At 48.4% G+C, this 23,393-nt stretch overlaps 8 protein-coding genes across 8 annotated transcripts; 1 reads left to right on the forward strand and 7 right to left on the reverse strand.

The window, feature by feature from the left end:
- Nucleotides 1-606: 606 nt before the first annotated feature.
- On the reverse strand, nt 607-1,640 carry N7466_001043 (cleavage and polyadenylation specificity factor subunit 5; the record flags this gene model as incomplete). Its single annotated transcript, XM_057160441.1, has 4 exons — nt 607-893; nt 959-1,206; nt 1,278-1,529; nt 1,600-1,640. The coding sequence occupies 4 exons, from the start codon at nt 1,638-1,640 to the stop codon at nt 607-609; spliced, it is 828 nt and encodes a 275-aa protein (XP_057026689.1).
- A 391-nt stretch (nt 1,641-2,031) lies between these two features.
- Nucleotides 2,032-5,670, reverse strand: N7466_001044 (uncharacterized protein; the record flags this gene model as incomplete). The annotated part of the gene is made up of 2 exons (XM_057160442.1): nt 2,032-5,139; nt 5,239-5,670. 2 exons carry the CDS (start codon nt 5,668-5,670, stop codon nt 2,032-2,034), a joined length of 3,540 nt encoding a protein of 1,179 aa, XP_057026690.1.
- Nucleotides 5,671-6,394: 724 nt separating this feature from the next.
- N7466_001045 (putative BYS1 domain protein) lies at nt 6,395-6,868 on the reverse strand (the record flags this gene model as incomplete). Its single annotated transcript, XM_057160443.1, has 1 exon — nt 6,395-6,868. The coding sequence occupies one exon, from the start codon at nt 6,866-6,868 to the stop codon at nt 6,395-6,397; it is 474 nt and encodes a 157-aa protein (XP_057026691.1).
- A 1,480-nt stretch (nt 6,869-8,348) lies between these two features.
- Nucleotides 8,349-11,564, reverse strand: hdaA (histone deacetylase hdaA; the record flags this gene model as incomplete). The annotated part of the gene is made up of 15 exons (XM_057160444.1): nt 8,349-8,585; nt 8,654-8,760; nt 8,811-8,893; nt 8,948-9,033; nt 9,119-9,211; nt 9,282-9,345; nt 9,409-9,456; nt 9,514-9,625; nt 9,684-9,897; nt 9,975-10,102; nt 10,153-10,265; nt 10,334-10,472; nt 10,531-10,544; nt 10,601-10,889; nt 10,958-11,564. 15 exons carry the CDS (start codon nt 11,562-11,564, stop codon nt 8,349-8,351), a joined length of 2,334 nt encoding a protein of 777 aa, XP_057026692.1.
- Nucleotides 11,565-13,459: 1,895 nt separating this feature from the next.
- On the reverse strand, nt 13,460-14,677 carry gpdA (glyceraldehyde 3-phosphate dehydrogenase GpdA; the record flags this gene model as incomplete). Its single annotated transcript, XM_057160445.1, has 4 exons — nt 13,460-14,344; nt 14,411-14,474; nt 14,540-14,589; nt 14,666-14,677. 4 exons carry the CDS (start codon nt 14,675-14,677, stop codon nt 13,460-13,462), a joined length of 1,011 nt encoding a protein of 336 aa, XP_057026693.1.
- Nucleotides 14,678-16,536: 1,859 nt separating this feature from the next.
- N7466_001048 (PHO88 family protein) lies at nt 16,537-17,267 on the reverse strand (the record flags this gene model as incomplete). Its single annotated transcript, XM_057160446.1, has 3 exons — nt 16,537-16,922; nt 17,035-17,195; nt 17,251-17,267. 3 exons carry the CDS (start codon nt 17,265-17,267, stop codon nt 16,537-16,539), a joined length of 564 nt encoding a protein of 187 aa, XP_057026694.1.
- Nucleotides 17,268-17,841: 574 nt separating this feature from the next.
- htz1 (histone H2AZ) lies at nt 17,842-18,791 on the forward strand (the record flags this gene model as incomplete). Its single annotated transcript, XM_057160447.1, has 3 exons — nt 17,842-18,131; nt 18,394-18,463; nt 18,544-18,791. The coding sequence occupies exons 1-3, from the start codon at nt 18,033-18,035 to the stop codon at nt 18,789-18,791; spliced, it is 417 nt and encodes a 138-aa protein (XP_057026695.1). The 5' UTR covers nt 17,842-18,032.
- Nucleotides 18,792-21,001: 2,210 nt separating this feature from the next.
- N7466_001050 (uncharacterized protein) lies at nt 21,002-23,067 on the reverse strand (the record flags this gene model as incomplete). Its single annotated transcript, XM_057160448.1, has 3 exons — nt 21,002-21,927; nt 22,021-22,573; nt 22,729-23,067. The coding sequence occupies 3 exons, from the start codon at nt 23,065-23,067 to the stop codon at nt 21,002-21,004; spliced, it is 1,818 nt and encodes a 605-aa protein (XP_057026696.1).
- Nucleotides 23,068-23,393: the final 326 nt, after the last annotated feature.

Genomic DNA, 23,393 nt, shown 5'->3' on the forward strand with positions numbered 1-23,393 from the left:
GCATATAAGCGTGGCTTTTCCGCATAGTCCCCTCGAACGCCCCCAATCATGCGGGGGTTCCTCTAGTCGAGCTCGCTCCTAAGGTGCATTTTTTCCCTTTTTTATGCGCGCGGGGCGTCAAATCATGCTTCTGTTCCTTGTTTCACATGTTTCACATACTCAACATGGGTTTTTTTTAATATAGAAAATTGCAGCGAGTGAAGATCTTCGATATAATTCTCCGGTCGTCCGTCGTTGTTCCTTGGTCAGTCCACTTGTTCTTTCGTGCTGAGGATCATCGTAGTTTACTCCCGTTTTAGGGCATTTCCCGGGATCACCACGGGACCATCTTGCGTATTTTTACTTTGTGGTTGGTCAGGACTCATGGAATCATAGACGAATGGTAGATCAAGAAGAACTAGCGTGAGAGGGGTATATTAGATGTACAAAGGCGCCTTAGAAGTCTGCCCGAGTGAACTTTATGCCAGAAACAGTATACAACTCCGTGAGGCCCGTGGGCTCCCCGCGCATCCAGTGGAAGACATGGTTAAGTCAAAAAAATCGTTAGAGTAGTATTGCAAAGCCCTGGCTAATCGCATTGGGACTTGAACTATGACCATCACCGCCCTAGTGTGAGTTCGGCCCCTTCTCCTCCGCCCCAATATCGGTCATACCTGTATCCTGGCCATCGTCGCCCCCAGCGAGCACGATGGTACGTGGAACTTGATGCTCCGGGAGAGGAGTACCCGGAGTCACTGCCACAACATTATCGTTTTCGTCGACAAACTCAAAGTTGTAGCGCGAGAGCAAATGGGGAATCGCGGACAACTGGGGACCGTACCGAGCGGTGTTGTCATATAATTCAAACAGAGGCACCGCCAGCAGCTTCATGTTTTTCGGGACAGATAGGACCTCTAGATAGTCATGGAAACAAGTGTAAGTGAAAAGAATATCAATCAAGTGTTGAGGTACAACTGACTCTTCTTTGGAAGCTGGATGAAATACAACTTCTTGCATTCTTTTGGACGTGTGACATGGCCCGGCAGGAACGGATACATGAAGGTCTCAAAGTTTGGCCGCCACCATTGGGCAAGCGTGTCGCCAATCTCCCAGTCTTCATTCACTCCTTCGCCCGAGAACTGCGAACCCACAGGAGCTAGGCGCTCATTCAATCGCTTCTTGAACCCATCGACTTCCTCCTCCTCGTGGGGCAGATAATCACCGGGTCTGAAAACAAAACAAAACAATTGTTAGCGATCCACATTGACCATGAGATACTTCTGGCAAGTTTATCATACAGCTTAAAGAAAGCATTGGCAATTTGCAGCATCAGCACGTGAGGGTGGTTGTGTTCATGGCAGACAAGAATGCCCTCGCAAGTGCGGCGCATCCCATGTAGGTCATAGTGTTCCTCCAAACGCTTCAAGCGCGCCAGTACAGATGGGTCTTCCTCGGGCTGTGTCTCTTTGGTTCCAAATGTGTAGTTCGAGAGGGGATAAAGTCGAATGGTTTGGGGCTGCTGAGCGGAGAAATCTTTGGGGAGAATTGGGCTACAACATGGGATCAGTGTCAGCAATCGTGGATGATCTGAAGCTCTTAAGCAAGACATTTATCACTCACGGGTGACTGCTTTGGATAGCAGTAGCTGTGGTACTCGCCATGGTGGAAAAGAGTTGGGTGGTTTGGGAGAAGGGAAAGGGCGCGCAGCAGCTCTACGTTGTTGCGCCGATCTGTTATCGCCTATCGGGGTTAGCCTTACCGCCTGGGGTACCTTACATTTCTTACCGCCTACCTGAAATTACTATCACGTACATACTAGTAGTACTACGTACGATTTATTTAGGCTTATTAGATTAGCATCAAATGTAAGATATATTGATTCTATCGGAGGGGGAAAGAGTCAGATACTCAATTCATTCAGTGGCATTATCAAGAAAGAATAATCGGTCTTTGTCACTCCATGTCCTTTCACAAATCTACTCCACAAATTACAATCCTCTTTCCGTATGACGTGATGCATGCACACACAAACACCAACTCCTGCTAACAGCCTCACAGCTTCGCGTCAAAATCCTCAAATTCGCTAAGGTCAGAGACAGGCACAGGTCCAGTGCTGACAGGCAAACCGGCCTTGAAAACGGGGACATCACTGATCACAGTAGGCTCCTGCTTAGGGGCAGAGGTACCATTGCCATTGCCGTTAACCTCAGGCTCTAAGCCCAACTGCTTCAGCTCGATACCAATATCACGATCCAGCTTCGCAATCACCGGGCTCATTTGCTCCTTGGACATGCTCAGCTCAGTAAGCAAGAAGGTCTTCACAATATAGATAATCTGTGCGTGGTCAACAAGAGTCATATCGAGCTCTTCGAACGCGGTTGCCAAGCGGGCGTCGTCGACAGCGAAACCAGCCTCAGTCAACTGCTTGTTCACCATTTCGATAACGCGAACCCGCTTGTCGCTCGCACTAGCATCGGGGACAGCAGATACACTCTGGGCGTTCAAGTGGATGGCCAGCTTCGCGCGGGTTGTCGATTCAGGATCAATGTACTGGCGGTAGAAGGCAATCATATCCGATTTACTCAAGTTGCGCACGTTAGCAGCATCAGTCTCGTGCTGCAAGAAATCAAAGAACTCTGATCCAACATGAGACCAGTAACGACCAGTCTCAGAGTTCAAGTTCTTAAGCTTCTCCAGGCGCTTGTTAATGACACTTCGCTTGTGTCCTTCGAATTCCTCATCCGGCATATTCCCAAGCGTCGAGCCGAATTCGCGCAGGAAAGACTCAATGCGGGTCTCCAGGTACTGGGCAGTGCGCTCACTTTGAATGATCACGCGGTAACCCATGGTTGTAGCATTATAGCGGGATCCACTCCACACCACATAGCCAAGCTGCTCCTTGCTGCGAAGTTGATCGAAGGCGGGCTCATCAGTCAACTGGGAGAAAAGCTGTAGCTTCGATCGCAAAGTGTCATCAGAGAAGAGACCAATATAAAGATAGTATTCAATACAGTGATTCACGTTGGCCGGGTCCTTTAGCTCTCGCGGGTAGACAAGGTTGCTGCCCGGGGCCATGACCATGTTGCGGCGCAGATACCACTGCGATCGAGGCAAAGCGCGGCCCTTGAGAATCTTTTCAACGGAATCAGTCATGCGCAACGCATCCTCCTTGTACAGGTTGCCATGCGCCAGTGCTTCAATGTGTGTCTGTGCCAAGAGCTGGGGGAAGAAAGTGGTAATATCCTCCGCCTGAACGTGCTCCAATTCTTCGATATATTGCTCGTTGAGCCAGCTGCGCTCGGACAGTAGGTAGCGTGTGTAATCGCCAACCTGATAGTAAGGCTGCTGGTACTCGGCGTTCCGGAACGACCGAGTCAAACGCTCCTTAATGATCTTGAAACGGTCTGGGTTGACAACCAAGTCGCGCATAGTTAACAAAACCTTATCCAGCAGCACAGACATCTTATCATTGTAGCCGCCAACAGAGATGTCAAGGCCAAGGATGTTTGCTGCGAGGTGGTAATCCAATCCAGCAAGCTCAGCATCGTACGAGTACTCATCCAGAGAGTCCTGTACGAGCTCACAGTAGAGCTTTGTCTTGATCAGGTTAGCAGGAGTTGCCCACACCAGCGGGTTGCGCAAAGTGACATAAACGGTGGCCTTGGGAACCCAGAAACGGTCGTCTTTCTTGAACCAAAGACGCACGCGGTCATCGTGGCGGATTAGCTTAGGTGTTTTGGTTGGCTCGTCAACTTCCTTCTTCTCGACTGACAGGCGAGTCGGTACGAATTCGTTCTTGTGGGGCATATGCACAGTGGAGGTACGAGTTGCTTCAGTTGAGTCCAAAGCCTTCTGGATGCCGGCAAGGAAGTCTGATGGAATCTTCTCCACCTTGTGCTCAGTACCGTACCACTTCTCCTTTTGGTCCCAATCACCAGGGTATTCTTGAGACACGATGATGAGTCGGAAGTTATCGGCCCGTAGGTAGGACATAGCCTTCTTGATCAAGGCAGGGTCGAATTTGCGCAGTAGCGACCCGCTGAGAAGCCACTCACGGGGCAATTGCTTCTGCATGACACTGCTCAGGCGGCTGGTGAAACGGCTGGCTGGGGTCTTCTGCTTGAAACGGAAGTCTACCTCTGCCAAGTTCTTCATTTCATCGAAGATCCATTGCTCTGGCTCACGAGCCTTAATCATGGCAATGTATTCAAATATGACCTTAGCCACCTCCTGGTGCAGCTTCAGACCTTCGGGGGTCAAACGAGCTGAGATAGTGAAGAAAGCAGATCCCGGGCAGATGGGCATAGCACCTGCAGAGAGACCATTGGCCCAACCCTTAGCCTTCAGGTAGGACAAGACACTTCCCGGTCCCTCGTGGCCAATAAGATGGCTAATGTAACGACTCGGCTGTGTGTCATTCATGTTCTCCTCATCCAAGAAGGGGAAATACATGTCCATGGAACGCGAGTCCATGACGGGCTTCGCAAAGACTTGGGTACACATGTCAGCCTCGGAAAATGGCTGCACATCATCCCAACGGTTCTGGGTCAGGTTTTTGTTCTCAACATCAGCGAAAAGCTCCGAAACCCATTCTTCCAAAGTGTCCAAGCTCTCTCGACCCAGGACCACCAGCTTGGCTCGATTGGCCGAGTAGTGCTTCTGATAGAACCGAATGAACTCGCTACGGATTTCCAGACCGCGCTTTTGCGGGTCCTCCTTAAGAGTTTGCAGATTACCAGTAGAAAAATGGTGGTATGGGTGCTTTGGGTTCGAAAGAGACTTGTTGAGCTGCATCAAGCGCCACAAATCACTCTGAAGATTCTTCTTGTTCTCGGAGTCAACTGCACGCAGCTCCCGATCTAATGTAGATTCAAGGAAGAGAGGGGCAACAAAGAACTGGGCAAATCGGTCCAAAGCCCCATACAGGGGAGACTTGCCCTTCAAATCTCCATTGGAAGTAGTAGATACGGTCTCTGTGGCTGTGCCGTTTGTTCCATTGCCTGGTTCGGAAGGGGTGTTCTGTCCAGTGGACTTGGGCTCACTTGAATCGCCGGTAGCAGAGACCTCAAAAAAGTAGTTTGTTTCTGTGGCGGCAGTGTATGCATTGGATGAACCAGAGTGGGCGGCAAGGTATTGGTTGTATTCGTTCTCTTTGGGGTACTAAGTCCAAGCAAAAGCACCTCTGTCAGCATCGCACCCCCGCACTAGGAAGCTTGATAAGAGCCTCTTTGAGAAAGACAGAGAAACCGATGTACATACCTTCTTTGTGCCCATAAATAAGAGATGCTCTACGGCATGGGCCATACCTGGCATATCATCTTCATCGGAGAAGTTGCCAACATTGACATTGACCGCGGCACTTGCCTTATCTGTATCAGGATCATGCACCAAGAATGCCTCGAGCTGATTGGGCAAGCGGATGACCCGATAGGACCGATCATCTAGCTCTGGCTTCTCCAAGCTCTCTGTGATGCGCTCAATTTGGGACATGGTTGTAGGATTGGCGGAAACGGTAAGGTAAGAGGAGTGGGAAAACGAGCGGGTCCAACGATAGACGGGGAATGGAAGCGGACTAGGGGGCGCCACAGGATTAATGGACACCGGGATTGAAAAATAGGGTCGGGCAGTTGGATTGCAACTCAGACCTCTGTATGCTAGCCACGGTACTGCAGTAGAGGACCTTGGGGGCATCAAGGGTTGAACGCCGGTGGAATGTGGATCAACTTTGAATCAAAATCACACAAGTCGATGCAGAGAACAGGAGGTTTGATAAAGACACAAGATTGGATTCAACACAATCAAAAGAAACAGATTCACACGATGACGAGAGCAGAGTCTCTTATTGCAAAGCCAACCGGAGGGGAATCTGGTCCCGCAATTTGATAATTAGCCAGTGGGCCCCTTGGGGGCGGTGTGTGCTTGTTGATGTGTTTGGGTGTTTGGATACTGCCGTCGGCGGTTATCAAGGCGGTCTGTTCGATGCCGGGGGCCAATCATGTGCGTCATCTCGCCAAAGGGCCCAAAACCTGTTCACAGTCGTTGAACATTTTGTGATGGTTCGTGTTGTATGGTTTGGGCTGATAGACTGCGCCTTATATGACAAGGCAAATATACCCGACAAGGTATCATGAAAGGAACACAGCAAAGCTTAAAAGGAAGCGCTAAAGGAGCGATTGGCATTCAAGTGTTGGTCATAAGACATTAATTATACTAAAATATAGCCTAGACAACCAATCCCCACAGGCCCACGTTTCATGGCTTGAGGCTCTTCCTCATCCCCCCGCAAACTACACTACTCCAGGTTTCTGACACTGCCTCAGCCACCAACACCCGACCCGTCCTGCTACATAGACGCAGGCAGCAACTCTCCAACAATAGGCAGCAGTCCCTCATGTTTCTGCTGATAAATTCCCACCTAACATTTCTTTGAGCACAGAGTCAAAGTAATGCTCGAGGTGGACGTGCAGTCATGAGTTTGACTTCCACTGGGTGAAACACCACTTGGCCAGCAAATATCAGGACAAGTGGTAACCGAAGGATCAACTGCAAGACCTTGGCCCGAGAATGGGTCTCCAAATACATCCGAGAGGTCATACCAGATTTGGCTACCATCCAAAGTGTAGGCAAAGTTGGTCTGGGGGCTGCCATCATACAACCCATTCGTGGTCTTGGTGATCTTCAAAGCAATACCGCCAGAGACAGGATCGAAATGCAAAAGCTCGGTGTATTTCTTGCCCGCAGCGATGGTTTGCTTGGGACCGACAGCGCTGCCGACGGACCAAAGGTAGACAGGGTAGGCGCAGTTGTTCTGGACGACAGCGTTGCCGACAGCGCTGGCGAGAGGGGCCAGTAGAGCCACAGAGGCAATGATGGCAGTGGAGAAATGCATTGTGTAGTTGTTCTGATTGCTGATTGAAACTCAAGGTAGTTGTAGGGTTATTCGAATCTTCGTAGATGAGACTGCAAATCACCATTCTTCGCCTGGGAACCTACCTCTCTTTATAGATTTCTTCCAGCATCTCAAGCCTGGCATAACCAGCCCGATGAAATGCTTTCCTCTTAGTCGGTTATCGGGCTTTGACTTCGTTTAGCCAGCTGAGAACCCCCATCCAGCTCGCTTGGAGCAACCTAGCTCATGATTCTGAGACACTGTGTTGGGCCAAGGAAGAAAACGATGATTCTTACCTGCCAAGTCCGGCCATGCATGACCAGCGCCAGGCATAGGCTCTGCTGTATTGCCCCGCATCAAAGGCTGTCAAGGTGAAGCGGGGAATAGAATTGAGAGTGCATGGTGAACAGAAAAAAGCAAGTAGCGCGAGGTCATAGATACCAAATGTCTCAGAGCACCCCAACCTAATCCTCGTATAGAAATTCTGCTTAGGCCAAAAATCCCGAATAAGTCAAGTCAAGTACTAGAAATTCATAGCAACGATGCATTGACACCAACTTTGGAAGGGTGGAGACGATGGAGCCGAGCCGAGCTTGTTAGTGCAGTGGCGCACCCAATTCTGGGGTAAGGTCTAAGACAGTTACATTCCAGGGACGACCTGCAGATCAACTAGTACTGAGGAAATCAGTCTCTCTTTCGACTCTACTAGTCACCGCTACTAATCCTGCTTGGGTTGTGGTTTGATGTGTCTCACTTGTCGTACGCTCGTCAGGCTAATCAGGGCATGAACTGTACAAGTACAGTACACACGGTCACTTGCTCCGTTCAAAGGCAAATTGTCGAAGCTGTATACTCGTAATAAATCTTCTTTTGCAGAACGAAGCAGAACGAAGCAGAATAGTAGGACAACTGAGCGGCGGTTCTTCTTCTTCTTCTTCTTCTTCTTTTTTTTTTTTTTTTTTTTTTTTTTTTCCACAGAACATGTCTGAACGATCAATAACAAATCGCAAACATTGGCCCAAGTATCACTTGTGGGCTTTACGGATGTCATGCGGTTCGATGCAACGCCACGCTACTCATAAGCTGCGGGGTTGGAATTCCTACCCATACATGAACCTTCTACGGTGTAATTGATCGTTAACTTCGAAACGATCTGGGGGAAAAAAGATACATCAAAGTTGGGCTTAATTTATGTCAAAAAATAAGAGGTAGTATGCTGATGATACTAAGTCTCAACTTTCTCCTCCCGTGCTTAGGGGCCCAACTGTTCCTCGAAAAAGCTGCTGAAAAATAAATATGCAGATGCATAACGCCACACTCGGTTGAAGTTTGATAAAATGCCACGATCGGGACGACTTCCCCTCGTCTATATCGAATGGCTTTGTTCCAATAGACATGGTTCTGGTTCTGGTTCTGAATTAGATAACCGACACGACCAAAGATCCAATTAGACCTCTGGTCATCTTTGTGCTGGCCACGATCACGAATCCGTTGTCGTGGAAGGCTTGAACCCGGCCGAGGACGACGATGATTGTTCTGCTTCCGGATCTGGCTTCAGGGCATCGATACGACCGGAGATCCAATCAAATACTTCTTGTTTGTGCTGGCCGACCATATCGTCAAGGTAAGATTGTGGGGACTTTCGAAGCAATCCGTAGCGCTTGGATAGCTTATGGTCCCAGATTCCATGTTCGTGGGAGACGAAAACCAAGGAGTTCTGCGGTAATCTGTAAGCTTTCTCTTTATCAAACAAAAAGTGGATGGATAGGGTTTCTGTCTACTTACCTCGCGGTACCACTTAGACATCCACGTCTGTGTGGCCGATGCAACGGCGCGGACCGGATGAGACGTGACAAACGAGATGACACTATTCACTTTTTTGTAAAGATTGTCTGTTGCAGTTAGTAGCGTATCCTATCACCTTATCTATTGCTTAACATACCGCGGTTGATTAAGAAGGACGTAACGCCATAGAAGGCAGTACCCATTCCGATGAAGAAGACTTCGGGGGTTTCCTCTTGGACGCTGTGTTACGAGTCAGCGTAAGGTCCCTCGGATCCCAAAGAATATACTACTTACTCAATGTAATTATCCCAGAGGTAAGCTGCCAGCTTCTCCGTCGTATGGGGTCGTTCTGTATCCTCGTCCTCGTATTTTCCGGTATCCTAATTTTCGGGTTATAAACATTGCGTTATTGTCGCCAAAGGCTAAAAGGCCAGAATGCTTTGTAGAAACAGGTGGATATCTTACTTCATCTCGAGTGACAAACTTGGGGATGTTGACGTCGATTACTGCAAAGCCTTTTTTCACAATCCATTCGACGTAGTCCTTCTGGAAATCGGCCTTCTTAAGGTTAGCGATTAATTGAACTTGACTGCCCCGGCACAGACAACGTCGAGAACAGAGAACTTACAATCCACGTGTTATGAGCCTCCGGCTTTCCCGAGATGGGGTCCGCACCGACCACAATTTCAGGGCTAGATTAACAACAAAGCGGTAAGTAGGCAGGAAATATTCCGTAGTGTGCACGAGGTACTTACGGGTCGTGGAATATGACGACGATGGGAACACCTGAGTTGAGGTTCGAACTACCGCCAAAAATGTAAGAATAAGTTGCCGGTGACTCTTCAAGACTTGATGCTTACCTAGCCAAGACTTGATGCTCGAATGTCTTTGAAATGGTATTGCGATAGATAAACAGGGGTGTAAGCTTGAACAGGGTGTATAGCTCGTTCGCTTGTTGTGCCCGAATTTTGTCTACCAGCATAAATGGTAAGCTTGAAGGGGCGGGCTAATTTGAGGGGAGCGGGCTTACCATGTATCCGAGTCCAACCTTGCTTTTCCTTACGGGCAATTTGAATTCCAGTAAGGCAGCTCCAGTACGCTGATTGGGCTTGTTCCACAAGGGAAACGGTCTTCATGGCAGATTTTGAGGGTGTGGTAGCAGTCAAGCGTTCCGGAGGATCACCCATGAGGGTCTTAGTCACTGACAGTGCCGACTTGGAGATAGAATCGAAATTGTAGCCGCCCTGTTTCAAATCAAAATTAGTTACGTGATAGGCTGTGGACACAGCATGGAGGTTCAAAGGGAAGGGATATAGGATACCTCCAGGCACACGACAAGTTTGCCACCGGCAAGAGACATGAGCATGTGTGTCATTTGAGAATAACATGGGGGCGTCACAAAACAACCCCCTAGCACGTCTCCTGCGGCAGCGTCAAACCCAGCAGCAACTATACCCAATTAGACAGTTTTCTTCAAGGTGGAATAGGAGATATCTTACCAATCACCAGGTCCGGGTCGAACTCAAGAGCAATGGGCATTACAATTTTTTGAAAGGCATACATGTAGTCGCCGTCGCCCATGCCCTGGTCTTCCCATGGAATATTGACGTTCCTTTGTTTCCGTAAGTGCTTCTGGTTTCAAAAGACTAAAATCATCATTGAAAAGTCTGGCGAACTTACTTTCCGGCGCCAGGTCCTGCACCACATTGATCCCAGTTTCCTGCGTTGCCACCAGGGTAAAACATGCCATTTTGATGAACATGAATGGAGATGTAAAGGACATTGGGGTCTTCATAAAATGCCTTTTGAATTCCGTTCCCTTGAGACATGTAAGCATATATTCACTCCACTGCGGCGATTCAACACTTTCCACATACCATGGTGAACGTCCCTAAGCACAAATAGGTCAGCAAAGCCATTTGAGAGCGAAAATTACGGCAGTCTTACCAGTCCAGGATCAAGATTTTCCTACAATCTGTTCCTAGCTGTCTTTGACAGACGCTGGCAGCAACGGAAACGTTATTGAAGACACAGAACCCCATGGCTTTTTCGGTTTCGGCATGGTGACCAGGTGGACGAATGACTGCGATCGCGTTCTGAACCTGGCCCTTGGCGACTGCCAGACAAGTGTCAATTGCCCCGCCCGCCGATAGTAGAGCACTTTCGAAGGACAATCTGTTGAAGTAAATCGAGTCCCAGTCTGCTTCAAGTTTCTCAAGTTCCTTGTCGGACATAGCTAAGTCGCGTTTAGTCTCTCGAACCTTTTAAGTAAATTTCAAAGATTTATATCTGGAGAACACATACCTTGGGTGTTCGATACGAATGCAAAGTGCTCTTTCGTATGGACGGTGGAGATCTCGTCTTCAGTCGCAGGGCGAGCCAGAATCCGCTTCAGAGTCTTGCGGGCGTTGTTTTGGGACGGAATATGCTCTTCAACTAAGCCGGCACCACACAGCTCTTTGTAGATGTAATAGATTCGTCGTGGATCTTCTGGGTGAAATTCCGCGGTCGGACTAATCTCGCAATGGAACCGCATACGGACATCATAACACAGGCCAGTTGGGAGAAAGCTGGGTGGATCCATATCCATTTCATCACCGGACAAATCGTAAGCCATGCTGTCGGTCTGGGAAGAAGAGGTTTCTGCGGAGTTGCTATCAGAAGCGCTCTTCTTGATGGACTGGTTGAGCGAAGAGATACCGCTCGGGGGTGGTAGATCTCGTAATGAAGTGCGCTCAAATCCAGATGAAGATTTAGAGACCAATCGAGGGATTATGGAAGGGGGAAGAATTGGGTCCGTTCCACGGTGGGGGTTGAGGGAAACTGTTGATGGACCAAAGGGCACGCGTGACGGGGAGGTAGAGGGTACACTGTGAAAGTCTCCCATGGCCGTGTCATTTTCTCCATCCATGGTATGATGCGGTTCGAATATGCGGCGTGGATATGCGGCTTGGATTTGAAGCGCTTAATGCCCTTCTTAATGCCCTTGAAGTGGATGATACTACTCAAGAAGTAGGTAAAGAGTGTGTGCTCGCAGTAAGTGCTATCAAATAGCACTTCAAAAGCACTATTTAAGAAAGCCGTGCAGATACTAATGGTTGAAAAGTGGTGAGGTAGTAAGTACTTTCAAGGTCGACACTGCAGAATACGACTGCTGTTGTCCCAATGGCAGCGCAAGAAGTGATGGTTTCGAAGTTGCAATTTAAGAAGCAGTTCAACCTTAGAATCACCTGGGCAGCCCGTTTGTTTCAATGCTGCTGTCCAAGGCACCTATTTTCTCATAACAAGATCCGCGACAAGGGCCTCTTGTTCGGAGTAACTGTCCAAGGGTTCCAAGGAATCAGTTGGCTCCCTAATATGAGACGATTGATGGGTTTTTGAAAATGTCAAAAGGACATGAATAGTTTGAATGAGCCTCAAACTATTAAGTCAAATGTCTTACAGAAGTTTAACCTCTTTGTGTCGACAAGGTTAGTATTCTAGACGTATGTAGCAACGCCTTGGGTATTCTGCTAGTGAATAAAAGGCAGAGATGGCGAGATTGGTGTAGATTCTGAACCCCAATATTAGCACAAGACCTATGAAGTGACCCTTTTTGAACAAAACAGCCTTACAGCTTTACTTGGGAGAATTTGTTTCGCCTGTGATACGCCTGTGACGCAGGGTTGATGGGACTCGGGAGATTAGTGGATGTGCATGTTGGATCCCTTTTAGGCCGGGTATTCTTATTGCCAGATATTATACAAGTCACCGCCTTCTCACACCGCTTTCACTGCAATCTAGCTTCAATGTTGAAATTAGTTAACTAGTTAGTTAACTATGGATCAAGTTGCTGACTTATCCACTCTATATAAATTCAGCAGCAAATAACTTTTCAGGGGTATGAAAATGTCATTGATGCCATAATATAGCCTTAATAGATCCAAAGTGCCTTGTTGCCCAAGTGGTCTAGATATCAGTATTAAATGATCTTAGAACCAATGTTTGTTGAGACATTCAAATACACGTGTTGATTTCAACTTTCAAATCTGTCCAGGGCTACAGTAGTGCAATAAAATCATTAAATATGTACATGGCAACAACATTGAATCTTTAACTATTTCAAGGTTGGATCCTTAGTTTACATAAGACTTACCCATATGTGCTATAAGTGGAGGTAGACTACACATGTATATAGTAGGTTCAAAGTATTCAATGTTAGCAAGTATATACCACTGGGTAGTAGTTATGTATCATTTAAAGGGCAAAGACCACCTTCCACATCCAGATGTCCAGATGTCCATATGAAATTTCAATTAAAAGAAATTCCAAGTGCATGTCCAATATCAATTAGGTGCAACCATCAAAGGAGGACATCTGGAAGAACCAACATTGAATGTTGGGAAGTTGTCAAAACATACTATTAGTAGACACATGCACTGGAATCTGGACATCTGAATGCACCCGTGCACACATGTGCAAACTCACCCATTGGCTGCATTGATCAATTGATTGATGACTGGATGTAAGATAGATTCCTAATCGTCAAAACTTACTAGGTAGTTGACATATGTATTTCATGTATGAATCTATATGTACCGTTCTATTTATATGTGGAATATGAAATCATACAAGGAAGCAAGGATAAAATGTTTATGAACATAAAAGGAATATATTTGTTTCATTAAAATGACGTTATCTGGTTTTTTCCTTCATCGGAATAGCGATCCAAGCAACTTCAGGCCACATCACAGATGCGGGCATGTGAGTCACGACAGACTTACTACATCAGAGAAGACTCCTGACTCCAGGCCGTGCCGTAAATAGCTACTGGGAGTCAACCTTGGAGATGTAGGAGATGAGGTCAACAACACGGTGGGAGTAACCCCACTCGTTGTCGTACCAAGAGACAAGCTTGATGAAGTTGGAGTTCAAGGCAATACCGGCCTTAGCATCGAAGATGCTGGAGTGGTCATCACCGTTAAGGTCAGTGGAGACAATCTCATCCTCAGTGTATCCGAGGATGCCCTTGAGCTCGTTCTCGGAGGCCTTCTTGATGACGGCCTTGATCTCCTCGTAGGTGGCAGCCTTCTCAATGCGGCAGGTAAGGTCGACAACGGAGACGTTGGCGGTGGGGACACGCATAGACATACCGGTCAGCTTGCCGTTAAGGGAAGGAATGACCTTGCCGACAGCCTTGGCGGCACCGGTGGAGGAGGGGATGATGTTCTGGGCCGCAGTGCGGCCACCACGCCAGTCCTTGCCGGAGGGACCGTCAACGGTCTTCTGGGTGGCGGTGTAAGAGTGGATGGTGGTCATGAGACCCTCAACGAGACCGAAGTTGTCGTTGATAACCTTGGCGAGGGGAGCAAGGCAGTTGGTGGTGCAAGAGGCGTTGGAGAGGACGTTGATATCCTTGTTGTATTCAGTGTTGTTGACACCCATGACGAACATGGGGGCGTCACCGGAGGGGGCGGAGATGATGACCTTCTTGGCACCACCCTTCAAGTGAAGAGAGGCCTTCTCGGTGGTGGTGAAGACACCGGTGGACTCGACAACGTAGTCGGCACCGGCCTTGCCCCAGGGGATGGCGGCGGGGTCACGCTCAGCGAAGAAGGCGATCTTCTTGCCGTTGACAATCAGGCCGTCCGCGGCGACCTCGATGGTGCCCTTGAACTGACCGTGAGTGCTGTCGTAACGCAGCATGTAGGCCTAGAAGAGATTGTGTATTAGCAAAGGAGCATGCGGGGTGGAGATGTAAAAGCTCAAGGGACATACAGCGTAGTGGGTCTCAATGAAGGGGTCGTTGACAGCAACAACATCGACATCGCTGGAGTTGATGCTGTGGAACCAGTTAGAATTGGAAGTTTGTACAACGCGGGGGTTCCCAGGGGGTTGTGCACTTACGCATTGCGGAGGACAAGACGGCCAATACGACCGAAACCGTTAATACCGACCTGAAAAGGAAATTGTGAGCTTTATGAAGGCAGTGGGATAGGGGATGGCGATTGTCCATGATAATGGATGGCGTACCTGGGTAACCATGTTTGCGGTAGATGTGATACTGGAGCTGTTGTTAGCTTGAGAATAAGGAGATTTTGGTTGGTATGGTGGGATGGTGGGGTGATCTCTTGGAAGGAGGAGAGAGGGGGGGGATTGTATTGGGGAGGAATGGGTAGAAGAGGAAGAGAGTGTCTTGATTTAAATTGAAAACGAACCTTTTTTTTAAAAAGTGAATGAAGATGGGGGAATTGAGGATGGGGAGAAGAAAGAAAGGAAAGAAAAAAAAGATGGGCGATGGGAGCAAGAAGTAGTCAAGGGGACTGACGCAACGAGCGGCTCACCCCTCCTTCTACACCGAGCAACAAGACGGGGCTAACCAAGTCACCCCAGATCCATCGGAGGCAAGATGACTGATTTCCCGGACTGTTACCGTTGGTCTTTCCCCAGCAACCCTTTCCGGTTTCATACACCGGGCAAAGCAGGAAGAGGTACGATATTTCCAACCTGCTTGCCCCTCGGTAGCTCCCGTTCATCCAATGAGCTTCTGCCATTGCTCGTCGACCGGGTCCCCATTCTCCCCTCGGAGCGATCTCGAGAATGTTTTCCCCAGTTCTACGTTCGGGTACGGGGAGAGTCGAGACTATCACGATAATTCTACGTTATTGCCGTGGAAGCCGTACATCAAAAGATTCCGGGGCCCGAAAAGACCTATGACGAAGGTGAATGTATGTGTAATGTTCAAGTTTGTAGTTCTCAAGGAGGGGCAAGTTTGGTGGCTTAGTAACCAAAAAGTGGATGATGCCACGACTGAGGGGCAGTTTTAGTACCAGTTCTGTTTATACTCTGTAGCATCTATCATAATAACTCTCCAAAATGCATAACAGATGACTATAGCTCCATTCAGAAAGTTGATCCTTTTATTATTAACCTTCAATTTATCCCCATTTCACATATAAAAATTGATTTTTTGGAATTCAATAATTCCTCAACCATACCGCATGCGGCTTACCTGACAATCCCAGCGCGTCTCGGTGGACCGATTCAGCAGTTGCATATAAAAGGATGTGGCCCGCGCCCTGAAAAGATTCACCGGAGGATCTACCACGTCCAATGACCAGGAGTCCAGGACCACGGGACAATGCAGATTTTTCTTATTCAAATCAATACAATGCAGATTCGGTGTACATACTCAATCATATTCGACAAAAACCATGTGGCAATCTTACCGCCTCCAGGATGATGGATTATAAATATGAACTTTCCCTGATGAGCGCCACCTGACTGCTCCAAAAGCATGCATACTATATGAGATTACTAACAAAGGACCTTGCTTCGATCCACAGGTAGCGGCAATAACGGCAAGAGCTATGACATGGCCTGATATTTTATCTATCGCTATTTGGTGGTTACGGCGGCGGTTGGGGCGCAACGGCATGGAACATTATGGAAGCCTATGGATTGGCCACCAAGGTTGGATTGGATCGCACCACGTTGAAGGCGACAGTACATTTGAATCCAGGCAATCGAAAACCGTATGCAACTTCGCTACGATGAATTGAAACGTTGACAGGCATTGCATCCTGTGCATACTTCCGCTTACCATTGGCTATCTCTGGAGGTTACAGTCCTCCAGGGCTGGAGCGCACATACTTGCATGCGCACGTGGGCCAACATCACGCTTCGGACCTCAAAATTTCCAAAAGAATCATCAGTTCATGATGTATATTAGGAAGAAATATAGTTTATCATGTCATCAAGCTCAACCCCCTTTAAATGCCATGGGAAATTGGAGAATATAATACATTAAGAATTAAGCAAGGCGACATGGTCTTTATCCAAAAACGGATGATGCAACCTCCATTAGCCACGACTCGATCCTCCACATCTAATCATCTCTCCAATTATTCCTCCTTGACACCACCACGGTAGTTCTTCTCCGCGTTCTCAATGGAGGCCTTGTCGCTCTTGGGCTGACCCTGGGACATGAAACCACCAGCGTTCTTGAAGGGGCGGGCGAGGTCACCAGTGGCGGGCTTGCCGAAGACGTGGATCTTGACCAGGTTGCTCTCAAAGGCGCCCTTGAGGGGAATGATAGACTGGATAAGGAGGGGGTTGGTGTACTTCATGTAGAAGTGCATCGCAGCCATCATACCGACACCCATCAACTGAGTGCGGAACATCTGGCGGACCTGACCCTTGTCGTAATCCATGTTGGTGGTGGTGACGGGCTTGCCCTCCTCGCCGGTACCCATGGCAGCGGGCTCAACGTACTTGAGCGTGGTCATATCTAATTAAAAAGTAAGCTGGTTAGCAAATTGATCTCCACTATTTGTAGATAAGGACTTGAGAGGCCACGCGACACTGCGCAAAATCCCCCTCTCCCTCGAACAGCGACATACCTTTCTTCTGGTTGATCTTAAACTGGGTGTACAGGTTGATGGCCAAGATGATCACGTTGGACAGGATGTACAGACCGCGCACAGCCATCAGCACATCGGGGTTCTCGAAAGGAACCTTCTTGGCCAGCTGCATCATCACCAAGATGATGGCCAGGTTGGTACTGCGACAATTATCAATATGGAAATTTTCATCATCGTATCATTCAGCATACATACATTTGAGGAGAAACCATTTTGACGGGTTGAAGAACGAAAACCGAAGTGAAGGTGAAAAGGAGATGGGGGGGAGAGAGATAACAACAAAACTCGAACCTCTTCGTCGAACTCCGGAGAAAGTGGAAACCACGTATATTAACTGGAACGGATCATCTAATGGCCCGGATCACGGGACCTGCTCACTCCGCCTTTATCTCCAAATGCACACTTCCCAGCTGGACCTGCGTCGAGGTGCCCGTCAATACGCAACTCAATGTGTGTGAATTAACCAGCATAACTACAGGTAAATACGGTGCGCATCCGTTGCACTTTATATCTTCCTCTGGGGAAAAAAGAAAAGGCCAAGAAGCATTTGAGATGGGCTGATACGGTGTGGAGGGCCCGCAAGCGGGCTTTCTACTAAATGCCTCTTCAACCATGGCTATGTGGCTTTTAAAATAGGTCCATATTGCACAATATGCTTCACCCAGAATATCTCAGCATGGCCATCAGAGATCTAACATTTGGTCCCCGAGGGTGTATGATATCTATGTTGCGCTTGGTGCAGGCCAAACAAGAGAATTGAGCGACTCTTGCACTGGCATCCTAATTCGGACTAGCGCCGGCCCGCGGTCGCAGTCTTTAGCGACTGGTCCCGGCTGCGACATTTCTGACTTCTCCATCCATCAACAACGCGCGTGCCACCCATTTTTTGAATCGCCTTCCCATCCAACTTCGTCTCAGATCGCCTGCGATCTGCCATCTACGCGCTCTACTCATCTTTGCGACCCATATTATCCAAAATGCCTGGTGGAAAGGGAAAGTCGATCGGTGGAAAGGGTGGTTCCAAGGACTCTGCGGGGAAGGCCCAGAAGTCTCACAGCGCAAAGGCTGGTCTGCAGGTCAGTATGGTAGTCGATCTACCTGGCTGCCTTGGATGTCACCACATGGAGAATATGTGATCGCGAGGGGTGCTAGTTGATGGAACTCGACGTTCAGACGCGTCGATTGAGTTCCCCTCATTGAGTATTAAGCTTCAAGATGCTCCCATGAGGGGTTGTTTGATCCTTTTCCTGACGGTCGCATGTTCTTCTTGATGATTTCTTCCTAGGCAACTGTGTCACTATGAGCTACCAGTGGACGTACTAACATGGGGTTGTTTAGTTCCCCTGCGGTCGTGTTAAGCGTTTCTTGAAGAACAACACTCAAAACAAGATGCGTGTTGGTGCTAAGGGTACGTTTCCCTCCTTACCATTTTGCCTGCCATTCATCCTCGCGTTTGCTAATTTCTGCTTTTTTTTTGTTTTTTTTTAGCTGCCGTCTACGTGACAGCTGTTCTGGAGTACCTGACCGCCGAAGTCTTGGAGCTTGCTGGTAACGCCGCCAAGGACCTGAAGGTCAAGCGTATCACCCCTCGTCACCTGCAACTTGCCATCCGTGGTGACGAAGAGTTGGACACCCTCATCCGTGCCACTATCGCCTTCGGTGGTGTTCTGCCCCGCATCAACCGCGCCTTGCTCCTGAAGGTCGAGCAGAAGAAGAAGGGCAAGCCTGAGCTGTAAAGAAAACAAACGTTCTGTAAAATGGAAAACCGGCACGTTCGGATGGTGTGATGGTTTTCAACGAACGGTCCCTTCTTTACCCCCTCCCCTGACCGGGCAAAACTCGCTCCTCTCCTGAGATCTTTTTATTGTTTTCTTCGTTAACGGCGTGACTTTGATGTGTTGTCTGTCTATTCCCCGGTTTCTTTTTTTTCTATTTCTACTCTACTTTTTTTTTATGTCTTGATCTATGATCAATTCGAGTTCACTGGGCGCGGTAATGGGAAAATGGGGGATATCCTGGTAGTGAGGGAAATTATTTCTACTTTTTTTTTATTCACTTCTTATTCGCTTCGGCGACTTTCTCACCTCTAGTCTGCATGTATAGTAGTAAGTGTTGACGTTATTGAATCCTATTACCAATCCTCCAATGTGTCAACCCCAAAGGGAAAAAAAGGAAAAGAAAAAAAAAACAACCGGACATTCTTCAAGTCCCACAATTTCCAGTCTGGTATTCGGCTTCATGTGTAGGCCTTGTGTCACATGCAATAGCCGTAATTTGAATTTGCTGTTACGCGGTCATCGAAATAAAGAATTGAAGAATGATGTGGTATACATTTCCAATATTGAAACTGCAACCTGCATCGAGGGGTTACCCCCACGTATAACATTAAACTTATGGGTGTTTGTTGCTAACAAGCGCGGACTAATCGCGACCTGCATGGGGCGATCGACAGGGACATGCCGGGAGCCACTCTAATACCCGTGGGAAATGATCATAATAAACAACACAACGCCCCGCGCCTTGGCAACATTTGAATATTCAATGTTACTTTTTGATGTGAAATATCAACGTCTTCCATATGGCTTTGGGATGATGAGTATCAAGTTTCGGTGCTAAAATTATAATTTACCTACTAGTAGAACTTATGCTTCCAAGCTTCAGGGTTCAGATTGCTCCAGGGCTATATAGGAATCATTAAACAGAAAAGTATAGACGATGTTGATCTACAATGTTCCAAAGCTGAAACTAACGTACTGCACAGAAATGAAAACCAGAAACCCATTGGAAAATAAATAAAAGGTACATTGATCGTGAGATGTCCCGAGTACAGCATTCAAGAAAAAGGAAGAAAAAGCCCCTAGACTGAAAGAGATACTAAACAAGAAGAGAAAAGACCCTTGATCAAGATGAGATGGGAAAAAGATCAGCAACAGCCAAGGGAAATTGAATCCAATATCTCGATCCCTTGGCATGTCACACCATATGAGATGGGTTCATTGACCTACAAAATGTAGTCAAGAAGTTGTACCCAGGTAAGCCATCAGATGTGCAAAGAGGGCAAAGAATCTAAATCAAAGATCCATGAACTGCGCAGAACATCGGAAATCCTGTGACAAACCAAACGTCCAGATCACGAGTCAAATCACATAAAAAGGCAGGAAAGAAAAAGGCGTATAAAAAAAGAGCCCTCCCTGAGGCCAAGAAACAGTCAAAAATAAACCGTGACTTGAGATATTAGGGGAGCAGGCAGGCCAATAAAAAGAAGAAAGATGAAAAAAGGGTTAGAACAACATTAGATGCGAGTCGCCCATGTACAACACTAAAACAGGCAAGAATATGCAGATGCTCATATTGTCGTATCTCCTGCCGGCGGCAGGGTCTTTTGGTCATTCTTCGTATGCGTCCCGCGTTCACCAAGCGGCGGGGTCATGATCCGCTCCAGGGTTGCAAGGGAACACAAAACAAGCCATGGGATTTGCATGCAAACGGCGCCCGCGGAATTTCAAACAGAAATCGGAATTGTGGAAATAAAAAGAAGAAAAAAGGAAGAAAAAGGCCAGAGTTTACTCGAGAAAAAAAGAAGAAGAAGCATTGGAGGACCCATGGCGAGTTTCTCAAGGTGGAAAAAAAAAAGTCACAACAAAATATCGTTCCAACTGTGAAGAGTGGTGTGGGTGTAAGATTTGCTGGGCGGCCCCAGAGTAATAGTCTAAACTTGGCTGGATCAGCGCGAAACAATGGATTTTTTCTGGTCTTTTTTTGGTGTCATCTCGTCATCCCTCATCGAATCGTAAGCCGGTAATTTCGCAGAACAGGGCCTCGTGATACAAGTTCGTATTCGTCTCGCGGCAAAGCAGTCGGATGCTGGCAAAAAAACAGGGTGGGGAATCGCCATTTTCGTTTTCATCGCGTCGGGGTAGGAAAGGAGGAAAAGGAAACAAGACATCTACTCCACGATGATCTCAACTCCGCCGCTGGCGCGGAGTTCATCACTGCCGCGAGCCTGGTGTCCGTTTTGGCGGCGGAAACCGGGACCCTTCTCGGGGGTCGGTCCACGAGGCTGGCGAATCGGCATGCGCTCCTGCTGAGCGGTGTCAAATCCGACTCCCATTCCACGGTTGCTGCCAATGGCACCGGTGGCAGAGGGCTGGCTGTCCTGGTCCCAGGAGAACATACCACGCAATCGTCTGGGGCTCGCATTGGGCCCACCGATGCCCGTACCTAGGGAGAGGCCACCCAGGCTGTTGACCAACAGGTTATCATCACGCTGCATGCCGAGAGAAGAGCCGGATGGCGCGGAGGTGAGGGTCGGGGTGTTGGAAGCGCCGGTCGGGGCGCCGTCGTACTGGAGGCGGGTTCCATTGGACTGCAACGCGGCGGGGAAGCTAGCCGAAGAAGGAACAGGGGAAGGGGTGTAGGAGCGCAAGTCGGCGAAAGACTTGGCTGCACGTAGGTTCTGGGTGTTGGCAAAGTTGCCAGGGGAGTCCATTACATTGAGGAAACCCGAAGTCTGCCCACGAAGGGTGTTAAAAGCCCCAGCACCCGCTTCGTTGCGGGCTTCACTAAAATCAATGGTGGCGGCACGGTTCAGTCCACGGCGGGAGCTGTCGTTCTGGCCGGCAGGAGGAATAGGCTGCAATGGCGGGCTCACATTGGTGCCAGCGGCGACCTTCAGTACCTGGACCTGGCGCTGATCTCCACTTCCGCGGGAGGCATGGGCCAGCCCCATGTTATGAGCCAGAGTGTGAACCGTGCGTCGCTGGGTAGGGGTCAGGTTGGAGGGGAAAATCACGGAATCGCGGGCAGTGTCCTCTTTGAACAAGAGAAGCTGTGAGTAGTATTGAAGAGTCTGGGTATCATTCAAATCCACTTCTACAGAAGACCAAATGTTAATTAGCGACGGCATCAAGGAAAAAAAAAAATTTAACCCCCAAATATTTTTTATCGGATCAATGGCTCACTTACCCAGCTTTTGTCCGTGAGAACCACCGCGCTGTGACACAGGTGAAGGAGAGGTGGCGGGAATGTGCGAGTTCAAGGAAGTCATAGAGCTCTGAGTGTGGAGCTGAGAAGGCATGGGTCGGTGCTGCTCTTCCAGTTGGCCGCGACGTTCTCGCTTTTCCCGTTCAATCCGCTCTCGTTCTTGAAGAGGCAGCATCTTCTTGTACTCGACCCGCAATTTCCGACCCTGGAGTTCAAAGTGGTTCAGCACATCGATCACGGTGGCCGTCTCCTCGGCGGAGGTGAAGTTGGCAAAGGCCAGTCCACGGAAAACCCCATTGTCAAAGTGGTAGTTGAAGGCATAGGGCAAGGGCAAGTTCAACTCGGTCATCAGTTGCACCAACTGCTCCTTCTTCACGGCAAACGGGATGTTCTTGATGACGATGGCAGTCGGGATGAGTTCGTCATCGCCTTCGGATGAAGCCGATGCTTCCGGGCGCATTGCACTGCTCTGGATAGGACCGGGGCCAAGGTTGGAGAAGGCATTAGGCATTCCGGGTTGCTGATCGAGCCAAGTCTATTGATTCACAATCTAGTTAGTTCACCGGATTAAAGTAAGAAGAAAGGCCATGGGGATAATATGAAGGAGCAGGGGAGGAAGGGTAAAAAAAAAAAAAAAAATCCTCCCAAAAAATCACCAATTTGATGACAAGTTCCATATTTCAAACGTACCGTAGGCAAACCAGTGCGTCCTCGAGCAGCAGGCTTCAAGCTGGCCGAGGCCGATCTAATGCCGCCGAGGGTTTGAGCGTTGGCAAAGCCATTTGGGTTCCAAGTCTGGGATCCGGACAGATCGTAAGAGTAGGAGTTGTTGTTCTGCATGGGTGGGTTTAACCGCTCCAACCTAGCAGACTCGTAACGAGCCATCTGATCTTCGTACAGGTTTACAGGCATGGCACCATAAGCATCAAACTGGCGTGAAGGCTGGCGGTGAAGAGGTTGTTGATGCCTCTGGGAGCCAGGGGAACGCGCGGAAGGATCGTGATACATGTCCGGTTGTTGATAACTCATTAGGTAGATTCCTTGGCGAGGACCGAAAGAATGTGGGCACGTTAAAAACCACCACAAGAACGCACGAGGTCGAACAGGACGTCGCACGGAGCTATTAGAACATGGAGAGGTGGGTGAATCGAAAAAGACACCACGGCAACGGGCGGTGTTCGGTGGAGAAAATGGAAGAAAAAACGCGGCAAAATATCGCTCACGGATGCAAAGTCGTGCACGTTCGGGTCATGAAATAGGGGCGATAAATATGATAAGGTCCCAGGGGAAAACGGCCGTAAATGTGTATGTTAGGGATTTTTTTTTTTAGTCTTAAAGATTTCAGAGAAAGATCG

Source organism: Penicillium verhagenii (assembly GCF_028828195.1).
Source record: "Penicillium verhagenii strain IBT 33310 chromosome Unknown utg000002l_segment0_segment0, whole genome shotgun sequence".
Lineage (NCBI taxonomy): Eukaryota > Fungi > Ascomycota > Eurotiomycetes > Eurotiales > Aspergillaceae > Penicillium > Penicillium verhagenii.